Raw genomic sequence first — 15,108 nt, forward strand, 5'->3', positions numbered from 1 at the left:
TCGGTTAAGCTAGCGAGACATTTTTTAACACAACTTGCCTACTTCTCATTTCATGTTAACTTCAGAACAAAAGTTTAAGGAATGTTGAGGAATATGCAGTAAGTCTGTGTGCATCCCCTCTAACAAAGGGCTTGAAGTATCTTCACTAAATACCAGAACAATCACAGGAGTATTTACGAGTATTTACAGAAGTGCAGCCTTTCAAACATGCAAACCTGTGGTTTTACAGAACATTCTCAAAAGCAGAACTTTCTCTAAGTAAATTCTTAACACCATTGTTGCAAAATAAAGAGGTCCAACTACATGTCACATTTTCATAAACCTTTTTTTTAATGTGGATGTTTTAAGCTTTGCCTCATTGACACATCCAACATCACTGATGCTATTTATGGGAGCAGGAAGACCATCTGTGTGATCAGCCGACAATACCTGCGGAGTGAGTGGCGCTCCAGAGAGATCCAGATGGTCAGGTGGCGGTGGAGTGTTGCTTTTAAGTCTTTTTAAGCAGAAAGGGCAAAAAAAGAAATTGGCAACAGAAAGTGGAAGGTTGACTAGACATGTCGGAGAGCAGCAACACAATCCTGTGAGATTTGATGCTTGGACAAATTTAGTCTTTAGCACTAATGCAGCTTGTCAGATAATGAATGGACCTGGATCTTAGTGGAAAAATATTAAATATGTTGTTTACCTGACAAAAGAAGAATTGAATAAAAATAACAATTAATGAAAATAAATATTAGATTATGTAATAGCATAAGTTGTAAAATTTCCATCTATGATCAACCCATAGCACCACTGATCTTGTAATTTTCGATTTTTAATGCTGTGAACTTTTACATTAAGCCTTTCAAATGTATATGTGTTTTTCCAGGTGATAAATTGGCCAATGCTTAATTAAGTTGACTGAACAGCAAAATGCATTTACCTTGACAATAAGATCAGGTGGTTCACTTTACCCAACTGAAAAACAGCACTGGGGATAAGTGGCTAAGCACAATCATTTTTTAAATTCTACTTATAAACTTTTTTATAAGTAGAAAAGTGAGCTGAGACAATATTTGGTGTAACTGATGCTTTTATGGTCAAAAAACGCATACTCTCTCATTAAATCGCTGTTTTCTGTCCTGAATTGGAAAACACAAGTTATTTCCCTTGAGAATGCAGCACTGGCTGTCACTGTTTTAGGAACAGGGGTCTCATTGTTCCTCTTCTATGCTTCCTGTCGCAGCTCAGTGGAGCAGAGAAAGCAGAACCAGACATGAAGTTTATATCTGTCAAAACTCACGTTTTACTAATTTTACTGATTTGTTTCAATTTACACATTTTGCACTTGGCAGATTTAAAAGTGCTTTACCAGCTGCCATTTTATTAGCTTAATTTTAAGGCAAACAATTAAGCTCAAGTAATTATTAATTACACATTATAAAAAAATAAGTACCACTACTTTTAAATCATGGTTTGTGATAGAAGTGAGTTTTAGCATCACAGTTTTATACATGTTTGGAAACAGTAAAAACAGCAACAGCAAAATGCACTGGTTTCTTTTTACTAATTTGGAAGAGAAGAATAAAAACAAATAATATGAATTGAGCTGATATAATCGAGTTGATCGACACCCATTTTGTCTGATTTGAAGACGGTGGGTGGGCTGGTTGACCTTTGATGACCTCTAGAAATATCTTTGCTAGATATTACCTCTAATATCTTTAGAATGATAGAGCGCTCAAACAAAACATTTTGCTGCACAAACCAGCACAAACGTAGCACAAATGTTTGACACCAATTTTGTCTGATTGGAAGAAGTTGGGGGAGCCAACTTCACTCAGGTTGCCAGCCTTACTTGGATACAATTTTTTTGAGTTCTCTGCCAATCTCTGTTCTTCCTCTAGACGGACTCCTAGCACACCTCCCCACCATGAAAAGATATGGAGCCAACGTTAAAAAAAAAAAAAAAAGTTAATGTAATTGAATTAAGTGGGTGGAATTCACATTTACATTTCTTTAACATACCAACTTAATAAATTGACTTGGATTTATCATTTAATTTAATGTGTGAATAATTAAATCCATGCAATTAAAAACACAGAAATGGTGTTTTAATGATTAAAAACTTCCAATACATCTTTTTTTGTGCTTGATCCTATTATTTCCTCACAGAAGTACCACAAGTTTACCTCCACTGGCTACATTTTTTTACTCTATTTTTAATATGTTGTGTTGCCACACAACCCTTTCACTTCAGTAAACTTTTTTTGTGGAAAGACAACAGTGCATCTGAAAGAAGGAACTAAACCGATACATAATAAGGAAAAGGTCAAAATCCACATGGGGATTGTTTTGTCGGTGCATGTTACCACTAAAGAAAATTAACAACCTCACGTCAACTTATCCTGAAGACATTTTAAATATTTGTAGTTGACCTAATAATGTACACCATGATAAATACTTCCAGATATTATAATTGTAAAAGAAATCTGCATTATTTGTAAAATCATCTATATTTAATGTATCACATGCCTTGTGTTTTCTTTTTTTTTTTTTATTTAAGGAAGTCTCAAGTGAGATAGCAGACACATCCTTTCAGTCCTCATTTCTCTATTTTAGATCTAGAGATTGAACATGAACATCTGAGGACAATAAGTGAGTATCAAATACATTTATTAATCTCGTACCAACTGATAAATATAAAAAAAAGTTTTATTAACTTCCCATTTTTTCATGAAAATAAAACATTTATCTTTTAATGAAATTCAAGTTTGCCATTTAGATATGTGCAGGATCATTGTGTTATTATGTACTTATGTAAAGATATTTGCTGTTAGTAGGAAAACTCTTCGAGAATTAAATCAGATATTTATTTTGGACATATGTATCATAAAATGCTTAAACATGCCTATTAATGTCATAAAGTTACACATAAAATGTATTTAACATTTTTTTAACCTTCAGGCTTTGCTAACTTCAATACAAGCTTCAGAATGATATTTTAAAGACAGGAAAACATATTCATATTTCTAAATTCAAAGTTAAATAAAATTTATCTAGGTTAATTCCAGTCTTTCACATCACCCTGTTTAATCGGCTTGTATCAAACTTTAGTTCTTTGCCTATAAAGTCTGGTTCTTAGGTAAATTTGTCATGATAAATTTCATTTTGACAAATGGTTCTCATAATAAAATCCAATTAATGATCTTTTGGGGGGAAAAAATTATATAATTTGTATTGTCAGGATAATTATTTGTTTTGTTTTGGGGTTGTTGTTTTTTTACTATTTTGTCGGCATTAATAAATAAATACATTATAAAAATGTGATAAAATGGCTTAAAAAAGAGAAAGTCTAGTTTGTTAGATTGCACAATCAAACTTGATGCTGACAAAAAAATAAATAAATAAATAAACTCTGGTCAGCCTAAAAATCACAAGCGGGCCTGAGACCGCTCCTAAAGCAGGAAGCAGACTGCAGCACAGGGCATTATGGGTAAATGCATCCAAAACAAACATGTCAGAGGGAGAAATGACTGTTGGTCTTTTTCCAATGTTAAAAAATGAATTGTACAACCGCTAAAATCTGACACTATTCCATTTTTGTTTACATTTTGTAAAAGAGAAAGTTGCGTTCAGTGTTTTCTTCAGAGGTTTGCATGTTGTCTCCTTCAGTGTCTTGTGGTGCAGCGCCACCACAGGTGAGGAGGGGAACAGCTTTTTCAATTATTTTGGTCCGTTTTACTTAGTGCACTGTGAAAGAGAACCACAACCACTGAAAATGTTGCAATTACTGCAATTATTAATGCAAAATGTATTGCTTATTGTGCTCCACAGATTATCTCCATAACAAACTCATAAACTGAACAAGCATGGCTTTGCATTCAAATTTCATCCTGAGACTTTTCTTTCTCCTTCTTCACATTAATCTCTCTCTGACGTATTCATTGAAAAACTGTTCAATACTTTATGAGGACAACCCGTCCGCTGGCGTTTCTGTGGACTGTGTGAACAGGAACCTTATTTCCATCCCTGACGACATTCCCAAAGAGGCCGTTTCTATTGAGCTCAGGCGCAACAACATTCAGTCAATTAAAGATGATTTTCATGGCATGTCGAGGCTGAGATATCTGGGACTGAGGAAAAATAGCATCACTTCTGTGGATGATGGATGTTTCAATGATTTGGTTTCATTGGAAACACTTATGATGAGAAACAACAACCTCTACACCCTGACTGCAAACATGTTCCAGGGTCTGTCTAATCTCACCACGCTTGATTTAAGCTATAATGGTATTTGTTTCATTCATGGCTCTGCTTTTCGGTTCCTGACTAGCTTAAAAGTTTTGAACTTGGATTATAATGTGCTAAAAAACACTGCTGACATTCAGCCCATCTTTCAGCTCCCACAGATACAGAAGCTCAGCCTCAGATGTAACGATCTGTTGTCCTTTGAGAGCAAAAACTTCCTGCTGAACAAATCCTCAAGTTTACAGCAGCTGTTTGTTTCTGGTGACTCCCTGAGAAAGTTCAGCATCACATCACCCATCTTCCCTTACCTTCAGGTGGTAGAACTTTCAACATGTTCACAAGTAACCAAACTAAAATGGGACATATCTGACAAAACGTTACTAGAGAACATAACTCAGTTTTATGTTGAGGAGAACGTACTTTCCTTTAAAGGGGTCCAAAACGTCATGCAGAATCTCATCTCACTGAGACATTTTAAAGTAAATATGGTGCTCAGTTGGCTAAAGAGAGGACTGTTAACTACTGTCTGCAAAATTCAATCACTGAGGAGGCTGGATTTGTTCTACAACAATATGAAAAACGTGACTTCGAAACTTGCACCTTGCTCTCAGCTCACAGAGCTTTACCTCCAGGTAACTAATTTAAATGAACTGACAAATGGCTCAATACAATCGATGAAGATGCTGCAGGTCCTAAATATGAGTGACAACAAGCTCACCAGAGTTTCTTACGACATTAGGAGACTCGCCTTCCTTAAGATCTTGCACTTGGATAACAATTTTATCTCAAAGTTGGACTGTGAGGATTTTGAGAACACAACTCATCTCGTGGAGCTTAATCTGAACACAAACCAGATTCCAAGTCTGGAGAAATGCGTTTTAGAGCATCTTACTGAGCTAAAGCATTTAGATCTGGGTTACAATAAACTGGGAGTTTTTGGAGACACATTTAAAGTTGCCCTGCATAAGCTCGAATTCTTGGACATGAGTGAAAATGATATAAAAGAAAAAATATCTTCAAATACTTTTGAGGGTTTACAGTCCCTAAGACATTTAAATATGGCAAGTGATGATATAATAATGATTGAAACATTTCCAGAATTCAGAAACTTGGTGGACCTAAATGTCTCATTCCCATCTGGGTATAAACCTGAACTTCAAGGATTGCAGCGCTTGGAAAATCTTACCGTTTACTTTGGAAAAGGTTTTACTTTTAAAAATACATATCAAAACAAACATGGTGGCTTAAATGATTTAAAGTTGTTAAAATCTCTCACAGTGATCTGCTGCAAAGACTTCCCCTGTCATAAGAACCTAAAGGAAATGCTTCAAGCCATGGGACATCTTGAAGCATTCGAAGCTGTGGATGTGTTTGAGGTAGCTCCCGATGTAGATACATTTCAGTTCAACCCCCATCTCAGCAGCCTGACATTAACAAACACTGACATGTCCGATGTAAAACCTGAACTGTTTCGACCAATCCCAAACCTGCAGAGACTGGATCTAACCAACTCAATGCTGAGATCTATGGACTTTTTGCTGCAGGCCAACCTTTCTGCTCTCAAATATCTGAAACTGACAGACAATAAAATTATTATGATCAATGAGGCTGTTTGGGAAGCTCTCCCATCTCTAACATACTTAGACCTGAGCTACAACCTGTTCACCTGTGAATGCTCAAATGCAGGTTTCATCCAGTGGGTGAAGGCCAACAAGCAGACACAAGTGGTAGACGCTTTTCAATATCAATGTTCCTTTCCGGTCAGCAAAGAAGGAACCTTGCTATTAGATTTCCATATACAGTCCTGCTTTAACAATGCCAGCTTTCTCTGCTTTATTTCCACCACTTGTTTAGTCGTTCTAACTCTCCTCACATCCTTGGTTTACCACTTCCTAAGGCAGCATCTAGTCTATGCATTCCACCTCTTCCTGGCCTTTCTCTACGACACCAAACGGAAGAAGAAGAATGATGGTCATCAGTTTGATGCCTTTGTGTCGTATAACGTCCATGATGAGGACTGGGTTTACAGAGAGATGATTCCAGTGTTGGAGGGACAGCAGGGCTGGAGACTCTGCCTGCACCACAGAGACTTCCAACCAGGTAAAATAAATTCTTCTTCATTTGTGTTACAAACTTATGAGACGTAACGCAGAAGATTTAAACCTGGAGTGTGTATGATACTACAACATGAGATAGGTAATCTGAAATAAATCTGTGTTAACTACTGAAATACAAAGCTTGGTTAGAACAACCAATCAGAGGCAGGAGGAGGATCTTAGCGCTGTCAATCATCCTTGTGTAAGCACATAAAATAAGTTCAGAGAAGCTAATAATTTATTGATCTTCAAAAGGGGGAAATGTGTTTGTCCCAGCATAGCACAGAACAATAAAAAATAAAAATATATAGATAGTATTGTATGATGTGTGCACAAGCTAATATGCTGTCAAAAAAAATTATGTGTTCATTATAGGTAAAGAAAGCTCTTTTTAAAGCCCTTTGTACTCCACTATATAAAAATAAAAAATATAATTTTGTTTTCCGTTTCATATTATACTGACACAACACTGACAGTTTTAGCAAATAAGTAAATATTCATTTAAAAAAGTGCTTTAAATAAAAATAAAATTGACATTTTACGGTTTACAGTTGGGTAGCTTCAAAATATCCTGAAAACATTTTAAATTGATACTTAAACAAACAGGCCTTTTTGGGTGAGTGTCTCTTCAAAACAGCTGGTTTACTGCAGTTCTGTGCCCACAGGTAAACCCATCATAGAGAACATCACTGATGCCATTTACTGCAGCAGGAAAACCATCTGTGTGATCAGCCGCAGCTACCTGCAGAGCGAATGGTGCTCAAACGAGTTTCAAATGGCCAGGTGAGGATAAGTGATAAGATATTATTCAGACAGGTAGAGAAAAAAAATAAGCATTGCATTGTGGGCCATGTTTCTGAAATGGTTGCCATGTTATGACTACTGAGCAAAGTTTTTGGTTACTAAAAGAAGAAGAAGGCAGATATGATGAGATTAACAGGCAAGCAGATGTAATTTGATAACACTTTATCAGAGAATAATTTAATATCTGTTGTAAATACCTTCAAACTATTCTCAAACTAAACTGTACAATACACACTGAAAGCATTTATAGGAACATAAGATAAAAATTAACCTCCAATAATGGCAAATCTTAAGATAATCTTTACTGCAAAGTGGAGGGCAGCATTTCTCAGGTGCTCTTTGTCTAATAATTAAATTTATCCGATGATCTGAAGCATATGTCACCAAAAGCAAAAGGATAAATTACGTTTTCACAGCTGCTGAAAAGCTTTCTATTTAACAGTAATAATTTGGAAAAATATCTGTAGCATGTATTTTGTTTGCATGTCTTACACTACAAGAAAGCATAAAAGCTGAGTTAAGTGCTCTGTTGAGTGAATAATTTAATTTTTCTTCTATTTGGTTGCAGCTTTCGCCTGTTTGATGAGAAGAAAGATGTTCTGATTCTGCTGTTTCTGGAGGAGATTCCTGCTCATCATCTGTCTCCGTATTACCTGATGAGGAAGGTGGTGAAGAAACGCACCTACCTGAGCTGGCCTCAAGCTGCACAACATCCGGGAGTTTTCTGGAAGAACGTCCAGAGAGCTCTACAGGCAGAGGGCGCTGTCGCTGAACCAGTACTGGCAGCACGCTGAAAGAAGCGGCCAAATGGAAGTTTATTGTGAAAGTTTGCAGCATAAAATCAAGAAAAGGGAGAAGAGGAAAGTCACTTTGCTTTTGGGGGCTTTGTATGAAAAAGCTAAAAGTTAAAATTAATATTTTGTCTAAACTCCAATTGGGAAATGGCAAAAGTTTTACTTAAATCTACTTTATCTTTCTGATAAAGAATCTTCAGAGTATCATTAATTTAACGCAGAATACTTACTTTAATGTCACTGCACACTCATAAAAAATTTGTAGTTATTCAAAGCTATTTTCACCTGGATCTCTTACTTAATTATGAGAACCATTTTCTTTAATGATGCCTTTTAGTTAAAATCTTTGTGTTAATGGTTTACTTACATTAGGTTTCAGAAATTATATGTTTGTCAATAAAGGTAATTTTGATTGTCTAAGGTAGAAAATAAAGGTAGACAGAGAACTGTCTAATAAACAGCCTTTAGTGCATTTTCATAAATGATTCAATAAATGATTGGATATTTAAGTAATTCACATAAACCACAGCTAATAATGTTTGCTTCTGTAAAAAGTCATTTTTATTAAACAAAATTGATTTTGATATGAATGCTGTTTAAAATTTAAAAACAATTATAATGCATAGAAAATATGAATTTGTCTTTTCATAGTTGTTCCTGAAGGTTCAACAGCGCCCTCCAGTGTCTGGTTTATTTACTGCAATGTAAATATGTAAACAGTTCGTTCCACATTTTCAGGAAAATTAAATAAGACAATGTGAATAATTTCTACTGGCTGTCTGTTACTTTCAATCAAATATTTTTAATTGTTTTGTAGCTTTTTTGTATATCATCTAATGTGGGATATAAGAGGGAGGTTTGTCCCCAAAAGTAGTAAGTCAACAAATCACACATTTTCAATGATCCAGATGTCTACTTTAGAGTGAAGTTTATTTTGGAGTAAGATCAGTAAATATGTGTATTTCATCTTTATTTCTTTTTATACAAACCGATAGGTTTAGTTTTAATTTTTACCTCATTCATGTGAAGAGGAACAAATACAATAAACTGCAGAGAGAACAATGAAGTTCACAGAATTTGCATCTTAATGTTTTAAATTCAAAACACTTTTTTGACAGTCCTGACGATCTGTTATACAACAATATGTGTGAAACAAAATGTGACCCTTGTGTTTTATTTACAGTGTAAGGAGATAAACATTAAACATTTTCCAAACTTTAGAAATTTAAAGTCCTGGAAGAGTCCCAGACTGCCACACCTGTCACAAATAATAAAAGTTTTATTTATTTAGCTAATTTGTGGTTAAACTGAAATATTTACACTTATGGCAAAGCGGTATGAAGTACTGCCACCTGCAGTACTTTAAACCTGACAAACTCGACATTTTCCAGATTTCTTGTAGAAAATGCGCAATGAACTGACAGTAATGCATCAGTGCAAAAAAAATGTATCTGTGGATTTGTGTAAATTTTCATGGTTGTGGAATCACAAAAACTGGAGGAGTGATTTGGCAGTGAAAAGATGAAAACTTCTCTAATATTAAGGCACACAACTGTTGGGGTCACATACGATGCTGTGGTGGGCCAGATTTGGCCCCCACACCTCGAGTTTGACATCCAGGATGGGTACTGAACAAAATCTGGGTTCACTCATTAAACAGATGTGTTAAAGTCAACACAAATTGTGTCAAAAACCACATTAATGAGAGTTTTCTGGCTAAACGTCCGGAAAGCTCTGCAGACAAAGGACGAGCTCCTTGGTCCAGCTCTCCTAACTGGACCAACACAAAGCTGAGAGAAGTCAAAGAGTGTAATCTCATTGACAAGCTTCTACTTGTCAATGGGAAGATTTCTGAACAGAAAAATCGTAAATCAGCTTAGTTAGTTGCAAAGTTGATCCTTTGCAACTATGTCACTTCATCATTCGAGGCGCCATGATGGACGTCTGGAGTGAGGGATGGGAGAATTGAACACAGCGACTGAAATTGTTTTCCAAAGTTGTTTTTGCCAGTTTATTCATGGTTTCTTCTTGTTCGAATCAAACTGATTTCTCTGTGAACGTAACACACCTGGTTAGGGCTCACAGACGCCACATTTACAATAGTTGCAAACAGCTGGCTTGGAAACCGACCCATACGTCCTCCCTCCTAACATGTTGATCAAATGACCAACTTTGCCTGAATTTACACCACATGTTTGCATCACTGTGTCACAAACAGCGTTTCTCCTTACACCGTAGGAGCCTTTAAAACGAACAGAAGACGACATGCTAGCCAGGTTTTTGCTAGGCTACATGACGATGTGTCACTGTCTCCATGGTTACCAACGGTTAGACACGTATTTTCTCAATGATGCGATATTTGATATCTTTCTAATTATACTTACTTTTAAAGTATATGAACGTTAATCTTCTTACCTTGTAAAAAAGTGTTCTCTGCTAATCCGCGATAACACCGAGGGCTGCCAGTCATTGTGATTAACGGTTACTATCCGTCGCCACCGCCATCTTTCCTCATTAAAGGTTATACAATGAAATGACAAGATTGGTTTCTATCCTTGTCTGATTAGGCTGCCGACTGCGCAGCGTCCAGTTGCCATTTTCAAAGTGAAATCAACTAAATAAAAGCGATCTTTGGTTACCGGCTATCTGTTGTTTTGCAGAATTTAAATTAGAGTATTTGTTGTTTTCAAGTCCATCATGGCGGAGTGGGCGGAGTTATGAAGAGCGTCTCTTTGTCTAATAAGTGAACTTCCACAAGGATCAATGGACTCAATGAGACAAATTAGGTTTTTTAATGTGAGCTACAACAGGCTAAAAAAGATCCCACATGACATCAGGAGCCTCTCCTCCCTTGAGATCTTGATTATAAATGATAATATTATTTCTCACTTAGGCTGTGAGGATTTTCTGAACAACACACATCTTACAGAACTACACCTAAATGGCAATAGGATTGCCAAGCTGCAGAGATGCGTCATGGAAAGTCTTACCAACCTAAAGTTTTTAAATTTGAGCGGAAATTTGCTCGTGACGTTCAGAGCCTCCACCAATGTTGGCCTGCAGAAGCTTGAGATCTTGGATTTAAGTCTGAACTTTATAAAATGTCTTAATAATTATGATTTCCAAGGCTTACGGTCCTTGAAACATTTGAATCTGACATCGTACTTTAGGGAAAATCTAAAATATTATACATTTTTGGGTCTAAAAAGCCTAAAATCGTTTTCTGGATCAATTGAACTATATTCAATAAATTTGAGAACTTTGCCACAGTTGGAAAAGATTCAAGTTAACTTCAATTACAACGAACCTTTCAGAACTCCTCATTTAAATCCCTATGAAGACTCCATCGAGATAAAATCATTAAAAAGTGTCTTGATGACCTGCAGGTCTGATCACAAGGGTCTGTTCTACTTCCTGACAAAAGGAGTCTTCCGAAACATGAAACATCTGGAATATTTTAAGGCTGAGAATATTTATTTGAGTGCTCCATATTCAGACACGTTTAAGTTCAATCAGAAGCTGAGGAGTCTGATATTTACCAAGACAGATTTGTCAGAGATACAGCCTGAACTGTTTCTTCCAATCCCAAACCTGGAGAGTCTCGATCTCTCCGAGTCTCAGCTGAAGTCTTTGGATTTCCTAGTACAGGCTAATCTTTCTGCTCTTAGATATCTGAAACTGACCGGCAATGAGTTGAGTGTGATTAACACAACAGTTTTTCAGTCTCTACACTCTCTAACGTTCTTGGACCTGGACAAGAATCCATTCACCTGCGACTGCTCAAATGCAGATTTTATCCAGTGGGTAAAGAGCAACACGCAGACCCAGGTGGTAAACGCTGATCAGTACGTATGCTCCTTTCCTGTGTCCAGACGGGGGACCTTGCTGCTGGATTTTAATTTCCAGCCCTGTTTGGATGATGGCGGGTTTCTCTGCTTTGTTTCCAGCTCTTGTCTGGTTGTTCTGACTCTCCTCTCATCCTTCATCTACCACTTCCTGAGGTGGCATCTCACCTACACCTTCCACCTCCTCCTGGCTTTCCTCTATAACAGCAGGAAGGGGAGGAGAAGAGACCTTCACCAGTTTGATGCCTTTGTGTCGTATAACGTCCATGATGAGGGCTGGGTTCACAGAGAGATGCTTCCTGTACTGGAGGGACAGCAGGGCTGGAGACTCTGCCTGCACCACAGAGACTTCCAACCAGGTGAACTCAGGTTTTATCTCAGCTGTTTTAATCAGAGTGCTGATCGAGTCAAGAGAAGACGCTTTACATATATAGTTTTCCCCCAATGGTTTTCTTGAGAAAAATTAATTTCCTGATGGTTTTTGCAAGACGGCGAGTCACTTTCCTGAAAAAAATTTTCTGCATAATCTTTTTCCCAATAGTTTTCTCAAGATAACAAGTTAATTTACCATTTTAAACATATTTTATTCCCATGTTTTTCTGGAGATAAGTTAATTTACTGTTTTCCAATTTTTTTTCCAATGTTTCTTTATTTTTTTAAAACAGTGAGTTAATTTAGGGAAGACTAAGCCTCAATGGCTCATTTAATCGGCATAAAAAACATAAACAGTTTTATCATTATCTGTGTTTATTTCATATTTTCATTGTTTATTTTGAATCAGATTTTAAAGTGTTGCTGTTTTTATCATAACCCTCTTATATCACAGGTAAAGCCATCATAGAGAACATCACTGATGCCATCTATGGCAGCAGAAAAACCATCTGTGTGATCAGCCGCAGCTACCTGCAGAGTGAGTGGTGCTCCAGAGAGATCCAGATGGCCAGGTGGGGGCGCTGTTTTTAAAAAGTCACTATCAAGAATAAAGCTATTAAATATAAATATATCAGCTGTTTAGACTCTGTTTTATTGACCAATGTTGAAGCAACATTTTATCTATTATATCCATTTTATTATTCAGATGTGAAGCCTATGAATTTCTTTACCTATAGGGGGCAATGTTTCTCCATATATAATTTTATCTTTTAACAAAATATACATTTTTACTCTATATAAGATATTATCACTGACAGACATTTGATATTTCTCAACAAACAACAAATATATTCAACTGGGACATTTTTTTTTTGTATTTCTTGCTTTTTAAAGTTGATCACAAGAGACCTTAAAGTGTAATAAAATTACTTCTGAGGAACATATGCAACTTCACTCTTCAAAATAGGAAACATAAGAGAACATGTCATTCATTTAAACTAGTAATATTAATACAAGTTTAAAATAACTGGAGCTGGGACAGGAAACGCTCTATGAAGATGTTTAAGAACGTAAAAGGTTTCAAGTAATCCTATTGCAACAAACTGATTAATTTGTTTTAGTGGACAGAACACAAACAAAGCCCAAAATGTAACACGAGCCAAGGCTCTCCGATACTACAAAAACAAACAAACGAAGAAAAATTTGTTGTTTTCTTTTCCCCTTTTTTCTATATTATTCTGTCCAGACATAAAAACATATAAATATAACTTGCTCACAGTTTAGCTAAATGTGCTCTTCCTGCTCTCACATGAATTCATAAGGCCTGTATGTGGTTCCATATATAAATAGAGTGATAAAATAAGGTGTTGCAATCTGTAATATTCTGTTGTATATCAGAAATACTGATTAGTTTGCATTTGAAATCCTCTCAGACATACTTTACTTTGGATTTATGTCTTAAATAAAATGTTTTGATATCTTTCAATATCTTGAATTTCTTGGAAAGTGTTCTGCAACTATCAATCAGTGTTTGATAACTTTACAGTTTTTCTTTTGTCTGATTTCTTGCAGCTTTCGCCTGTTTGATGAGAAGAAAGATGTTCTGATTCTGCTGTTTCTGGAGGACATTCCTGCTCATCATCTGTCTCCGTATTACCGCATGAGGAAGCTGGTGAAGAAACGCACCTACCTGAGCTGGCCTCAGGCTGCACAACATCCAGCAGTTTTCTGGCAGAACGTCCAGAGAGCTCTGCAGGCAGGGGGCGATCTCGCTGAAAGCACCAACCTGCTGACCGGACCGGCAGGACGATGAGAGGCGTCACAGATCTCTAAGAAACAAAAGATAAATGAGGAAAACATCTGCATCTTGATCTGTAAAACCATCACACTAATTTCTTTTTATAATAATTTCAATGCTTAATGAAACTGAACATCTCTCCATGAACTATTATTTCTTTTAAAATACGATAAAACGCTGAACATGCCTACTGTCAGTATATCAGTGAGTTGCATTCATTCACAAACTCCTCTGGATGAAACAAAAGTACAAACAGAAGAAAACTGATGTGTTTCTATTATTAATTTGATTTTTTAGTGATGTGAATCTTTACTATAAAACATTTGAGCTGCACTTAGTCGTGTCTACTTCTTTGACTTCTAGTCTTTAAGTCAAATACATTTAGCCAGTTTTATATTTTGAACCTAAATGTGAGTTTGTGAAAGAAAAACCTACAGCAGGAAGTTGTGTTAACTTTTTATTAATTTTGTAAAACCTCAAAAAGTTTAATAAACTGGAGTTTTTAGGTTAGCACTTAAAAAAACTGAAACAAGAAACAGACAGGCGTGGGAACTGTTTCCCAGAATGCTTAGTGACATTTTTGTATCCTGACATGGAAGTACGTTACAATGATCTGGCTCTTGAGTGTTTTTTATTTTAATGTCCTGTTCACATTAAATGTTTCTGAGCTGAATTCATTGGGATCTTTTATAAAACTCATTTGCAGATCAGAAATTTTGTTCATGCCACTTAAAACAAAAATTTAAATTCTTCCAAAATAAAATGGGTATTTCTCCTAACTTCATATTGTGAATATAAATAATACAGAAATGTGGCTCTTTAATTAGGAGAGGTCAGGTTTTATTCTGGCATATTGTGAAATAATTACTTGGCTTAAATTGCAGCATTACATTTAAACTTGCAATTAATGAGTTATCAAAAATTAAAAAAATATGTTTAGACACTCATTTCTTGTTAGATCAACTTCATGAACTTTAATTTCCAAGTTAAAACTTTCATTTTCAAGTTAAACCACCTTCAGTATGTTTTACAGTGCTGCTGAATGACTGTTAAGTCATGCAGGGGTTTTACTTGCCTGCTTTCCTCTGTCCACTAGGTGTCACTGTCTGCTAACGGACGCCACATTTCTGGAGTTCAGATGGTTAACATGCGTTTATCAAACACTT

The 15,108-nt window shown here is 36.1% G+C and overlaps 1 protein-coding gene across 1 annotated transcript; it reads left to right on the top strand.

Annotated features, from left to right (window-relative positions):
• The first annotated feature begins 2,592 nt into the window (after nt 1-2,592).
• On the top strand, nt 2,593-14,583 carry LOC129353273 (toll-like receptor 13). Its single transcript, XM_055022537.1, has 8 exons — nt 2,593-2,640; nt 3,820-6,333; nt 6,995-7,112; nt 7,702-7,922; nt 10,495-10,531; nt 10,672-12,131; nt 12,599-12,716; nt 13,717-14,583. Exons 2-8 carry the CDS (start codon nt 3,855-3,857, stop codon nt 13,955-13,957), a joined length of 4,674 nt encoding a protein of 1,557 aa, XP_054878512.1. The 5' UTR covers nt 2,593-2,640; nt 3,820-3,854; the 3' UTR covers nt 13,958-14,583.
• The last annotated feature ends 525 nt before the right edge of the window (nt 14,584-15,108 follow it).

This window comes from Poeciliopsis prolifica, unplaced genomic scaffold (assembly GCF_027474105.1).
Source record: "Poeciliopsis prolifica strain line A6 unplaced genomic scaffold, Auburn_PproV2 SCAFFOLD087, whole genome shotgun sequence".
Classification (NCBI taxonomy): domain Eukaryota; kingdom Metazoa; phylum Chordata; class Actinopteri; order Cyprinodontiformes; family Poeciliidae; genus Poeciliopsis; species Poeciliopsis prolifica.

Bases quoted from the DNA above. Each gene is read 5' to 3' on its own strand.
- LOC129353273 (XM_055022537.1), top strand. From the start codon at position 3,855: ATGGCTTTGCATTCAAATTTCATCCTGAGACTTTTCTTTCTCCTTCTT. The intron at 6,334-6,994 runs GTAAAATAAATT...CTGTGCCCACAG, and splicing joins CCACAGAGACTTCCAACCAG to GTAAACCCATCATAGAGAAC. The intron at 7,923-10,494 runs GCTGAAAGAAGC...TTGTCTGATTAG, and splicing joins TGAACCAGTACTGGCAGCAC to GCTGCCGACTGCGCAGCGTC.